Consider the following 5,000-nt stretch of genomic DNA (forward strand, 5'->3'; position numbering starts at 1 on the left):
TAAAAAAAAAAACGTTTTTACAGTTGCCAGAATTTCACTGTAAAAAAAACAATTTTTGTATTTACAATTAAAAAAAAATTTTACATTTGCCAGAATTTTTAAAAAGCAGTTTTTATTTACAGTTAAAAAAAACTAATTTTATAGTTGCCAGAATTTCACTACTAAAAAAAATACAGGTTTGTTTATTTCCTGTAAAAAAAAAAAACATTTTACAGTCGCCAGAATTTTACTGTAAAACAGCAGTTTTCTATTTACAATATAAAAAAAACTACATACATTTTTCAGTAAAAACCTGCCAGTTTTGTTTGTTTTTGTACTTTTTTACTGTAAAAAAAAAAAACCTTGCTGTTTTTCCATTTACAGTAATATAGCAAGTTGTCCATCAAATTGCACACTGTAATAATGACAATAGATTTCAAGGTAGAATTGTAATCTGTTTTGTTTTTGCAGCATTTTACTGTAAATAAATAAATGATACCACTCTTGTGACGTAAAATTCTGGCATTAGATTTTTTACTGTAAAAACTGTGGTTTCCTTTTTGCCTTTTACATGAATACACTTTCAATTCTACAATTGTTTGTACAGTTGAAAACTGGGAGCTAAGTTGCCAAAATGTTACTGTAAAAAACAGTTTTGTATTTATAGTAAAAAAACTAAAAAATTTGAAAAATATATACAGTTAAAAAAACACATTTTACAGTTCTCTGAATTTTACTGTAAAAAACAGTTTTCTCCTAACAGTAAAAAAAACATTAAAAAAATTACAGTTGCCTAAATTTTACTGTAAAAAAAACAAACTTATTTTTTATTTACAGTATAATTTATTTTTATTTTTTTTACAGTTGTCAGAATTTTAGTGGAAAAAAGTAGTTTTTTACTTACAGTAAAAAAGAGCAATTTTACAGTTGCCATGCTTTTACTGTAAAACAAAAATAAATACAAAATTACAGTTAAAAAACACATTTTACAGTTGTCAGAATTTAACTGTAAAAAAGTAAAATAAATTACAGTTAAAAAAACACATTTTACAGTTCCCAGAATTTTACTGTAAAAAACAGTTTTCTATTTACAGTAAAAAAAACATTTGAAAAATTACAGATGCCAGTAAAAAACTTTTTTTAGTTTAAGTTAAAAAAAAAAACATTTTACAGTTGTCAGAATTTTACTGTAAAAAATACGTTTTTTTAATTGACACATTTATTTTACAGTAAAATTCTGGCCACTGACCTGCCAGTTTTGTTAGTTTTTCTACCTTTTTGCCGTAGTAAAAACTTTGCTGTTTTTTCATTTACAGTAATATGCTGTAAAAACACTAAGTTTTGCAGAAAAACTATGGAAGTAATTCTTATTTTTGACACTGCACATAAAAAGTGTAATAATCAAATGCACATGAAATTGTGTGATGACATCATCGACTGTTGGAGTCCCTCAGAGGTCAAACATGACTGACGGGGCCCTCACTGAACAGGACTCCGACCCCTGCACTAAATATTGTCTTTGTATTTCTTTGTCCATGCAGGCGGCGAGGAGCTTTGGTCCGAGGCCGACTCCTCCTGCTCGGGTCAGCCCATCCACCTGTGGCAGTTCCTCAGGGAGCTTCTGCTCAAACCTCACAACTACGGACGCTGCATCCGCTGGCTCAACAAGGACAAAGGTGCTCATAGATACAACAGGAAGTGACCATATAAGGCAACATGCCTCACAGATGCCATATCAACCATGTTAGTTTTCCATTTGAGTTTGACTTGAGCCTAAAGAGGTATGGAGGATAAATACCCACAATTACAGACTACAAGCCGCTACTTTTTCCCTACGTTTTGAACCCTGCGGCTTATAAAACGGTGCAGCTAATTTATTGATTTTTCTTGGCTGAAGGCCATTATGCAAAACAAACAAACAAACAAAAAAAACAATAAGCAAACACTTCTTATTGATGAGTTCGCTCACTGCAGGATTGAATCCTTTTGCTTTTTTAATGTATTCTAACTCATAAATAAACGCTAGCAAATGTCAGCTAACAGTCAAAATCCCTCTGTCCCGCCTATAAAGTCCTCTACAAAACAACCAAAACCCTCCATCAATGTTGTATATACACACTGTAAGTATGTATGTAGTATCTAGTAACATTCATAACCACATGTAATATTTACATCTTTTCATCATTTTAAGTATTAATTTCACAGACGCATCACAACGTTCACTACCTCTTCAACAACAAAACTACTAATCATGGCAGACTTGATGAGAGACAACAAAGACTACTTTGGGACAAATAATGATCCAGAAACTTATATTTTTTGAGCCCGAGTATAAGGAGGATGAGCTACAAGCTTTACAAGCTATGTGCTAAACAGAAGCAAACACTAAACATCATGTAGCAGTATTGCTAAGTGCTAAACAAGATATACAAACATAATAAAGCAATCACTTACTGTACAGTGTCTGCTGTCACTGGGGTTAAGACTGATAGGATGGTTGTATCTTCCCCTTTACCTCAACAATTCATCATCATCCTCACGAAAAAGAAGCAAAGGTGCTGCAACAAGCGTTTTTTATATCCAGAATTTCTATATACTCTCAATAGATAACTTTCACCAACTCAGAGGCGATGCAGCAGCTCAATATGTCAATACAGCAGCATAAGCTGGTTAGCTCTAAAAGTAGTTCCTCTGTGTTAGTGCTTATAACAACAATATCGCTAATACTTGTTTTTATTCGGGTCACGACATGTAAATGGAGTATTGTTGGCGCTTTTTGGATGTACTTCCATGAGCTGCATTGTTAGCCACCTCTTACTTGCAGTATTTTACGAATTAGAATGCATAAAAAAAAGAAAAATGTGTGTATTTGTCTAAATAAGGATTATGAATAATAGGCAAAATAAAATTTAAAAAAAGAGCAGTTCCCCTTTTTATTTTATTGACAATTTTTTTAAGGATGTCAAAATGAACGCAATTAATCACAATGATTGCTTTAATCATCAACATACTTGGATTAATCATGCATTATTTTGACCGTACACGCTTTTTTACATTAATGGTCCGAGATCAGATCAATAATGTGTCGGTACTAAAATGAGTGAGGTTGTCTCGCTGAAAAATGTCAGTCCAAAATAAACTTTTTATAAAACTGTTAGCAAGTTTTGTGCAAATAAAAGACATGAATTCAAGAAAAAAACATTTAAAAACCGCCTTAATTTGTATTTGTGTCCAAATATTGACGTCTTCAGCACATTTGATTCATGCAAGTGAGTAACCAGCTGTGATTAATCACCATTAATCCCACTAATGTGATAAATCTGATTGAATCATTTGACAGGCTTCATTTATGGGTTTGATATTTGCTTGTTTAGGTGAGGCACAAACATGATTTAGTCTAATAAAGTTTTTGGCGTGCAGGTATTTTCAAGATCGAGGACTCTGCGCACGTGGCGAGGCTGTGGGGGCTGAGGAAGAACCGGCCGGCTATGAACTATGACAAGCTGAGCCGCTCCATACGGCAGTACTACAAGAAGGGCATCATCCGCAAGCCCGACGTCTCCCAGAGGCTGGTCTACCAGTTTGTGCACCCTGTATGAGGGGCAAGACCTGCCAAAAGTCACTCGCGTGAAGCCAGAACTAAAGACTCGTGGAGGTACACCTCCGGCCAAAAATGTACGCCAATCACCGCCAACACAATGTGCTTCAATCCACAACCACTAGAATATAAATAGACTTTATTGTCGTGAAGCACAATCTGCCTCTTTTTGTTTGATGAAAGGATTTGTACTCTTTTGATAAGGAAACGGGCCTCATAGATACAACAGGAAGTGACCATATAAGGAAACAGCCCTGATGAATACAACAAAAAGTGACCATATAAGGAAACGGGCCTCATATATACAACAGGAAGTGACCGTATAAGGAAACGGGCCTCATAGATACAACAGGAAGTGACCATATAAGGAAACGGGCCTCATAGATACAACAGGAAGTGACCATATAAGGAAACAGGCTTCTTAGATACAACAGGAAGTGACCATATAAGGAAACAGGCCTCTTAGATACAACAGGAAGTGATAATCATAGAAATGTGTTCCATCAAACTAAAACATGAATACTGTCATGTAGGGATGGGAATTGATGAGATTTTCATGGTTCCAATTCCAATTTCAATTCTTCTTAACAATTCGATTCTCATATCGATTCTTATTTGGAAAAAAGAGGACAAAAAGGTGGATTAGCATCAATATAGTTTAGTGTAAAGTAAGATGAACTTACAAAGACATCAGAGGCTCGTACTTAGCATCGAATAAATCATGACCTTTTTGAAAATAAATATTCTTCTGTAGAATTTAACAAAACATGAGGAAATGACACAAGAATGTAACATTTACTAACTTTTAGGAATCTTTGTATTTTCCCCGAAGTCAACAAATGCGAAAATGCTGCCAAAGTTCATTTTGATTTATAAGGTAAAACTAAAATATATCATAACATGCAACTCACCATATTTCTAGTCTTATTTTGATATCATTTGATGATTATGGCTTATAGTTTATGAAAACTTTTATTTTAAAATCTCAGAAAATGTGTGGTTTTTGCAAAAACTTTAAACCATGGTGGTCAAAATGATAATAGCATATTTCTCTTTGCATGTATTAAGTTACATATTAGTTTCACTTTTCTGACATGAATGAACTTTTACATGATATTCTAATTGTATGAGTTCCACCTGTGTAAAGGAAATGACTGAGTGTAACTTTTCTCTGACTACAATTGACCATTCACCTGCCGAAAATCAGGAGCACTCTGGAAAATTTGTGCAAGCTTTTGACCACAAACTTAGTCACTGTCTCCTGTCATGCTCAGCTATAAATGAGAAGGCATCCATTTAAATGTGACAAATAATGTTGCTAACATGCTAGGTGGTGTTAGTTAGCACCTGTTGTATTTACAGCAGATGATGGGCTGAGATGGGAGTGCTTCAAAGACACTCATGTATAATTATTGTGTGTTTA

General features: G+C 34.0%; 1 protein-coding gene across 2 annotated transcripts in view; it reads left to right on the forward strand.

The window, feature by feature from the left end:
- The window catches only part of LOC133643643 (SAM pointed domain-containing Ets transcription factor), a 33,035-nt gene that overhangs the window by 27,055 nt on the left and 980 nt on the right, over positions 1-5,000 (forward strand). For both annotated transcript variants that reach the window (XM_062038320.1, XM_062038321.1), the window contains exons 5-6: positions 1,521-1,655; positions 3,400-5,000. The exon at positions 3,400-5,000 is cut by the window's right edge and continues 980 nt beyond it. In XM_062038320.1, the coding sequence (XP_061894304.1) occupies positions 1,521-1,655; positions 3,400-3,578 (314 nt within the window). In that variant the 3' untranslated portion in view covers positions 3,579-5,000. The remainder of the gene's footprint in view (positions 1-1,520; positions 1,656-3,399) is intronic.

Source organism: Entelurus aequoreus, linkage group LG26 (assembly GCF_033978785.1).
Source record: "Entelurus aequoreus isolate RoL-2023_Sb linkage group LG26, RoL_Eaeq_v1.1, whole genome shotgun sequence".
Lineage (NCBI taxonomy): Eukaryota > Metazoa > Chordata > Actinopteri > Syngnathiformes > Syngnathidae > Entelurus > Entelurus aequoreus.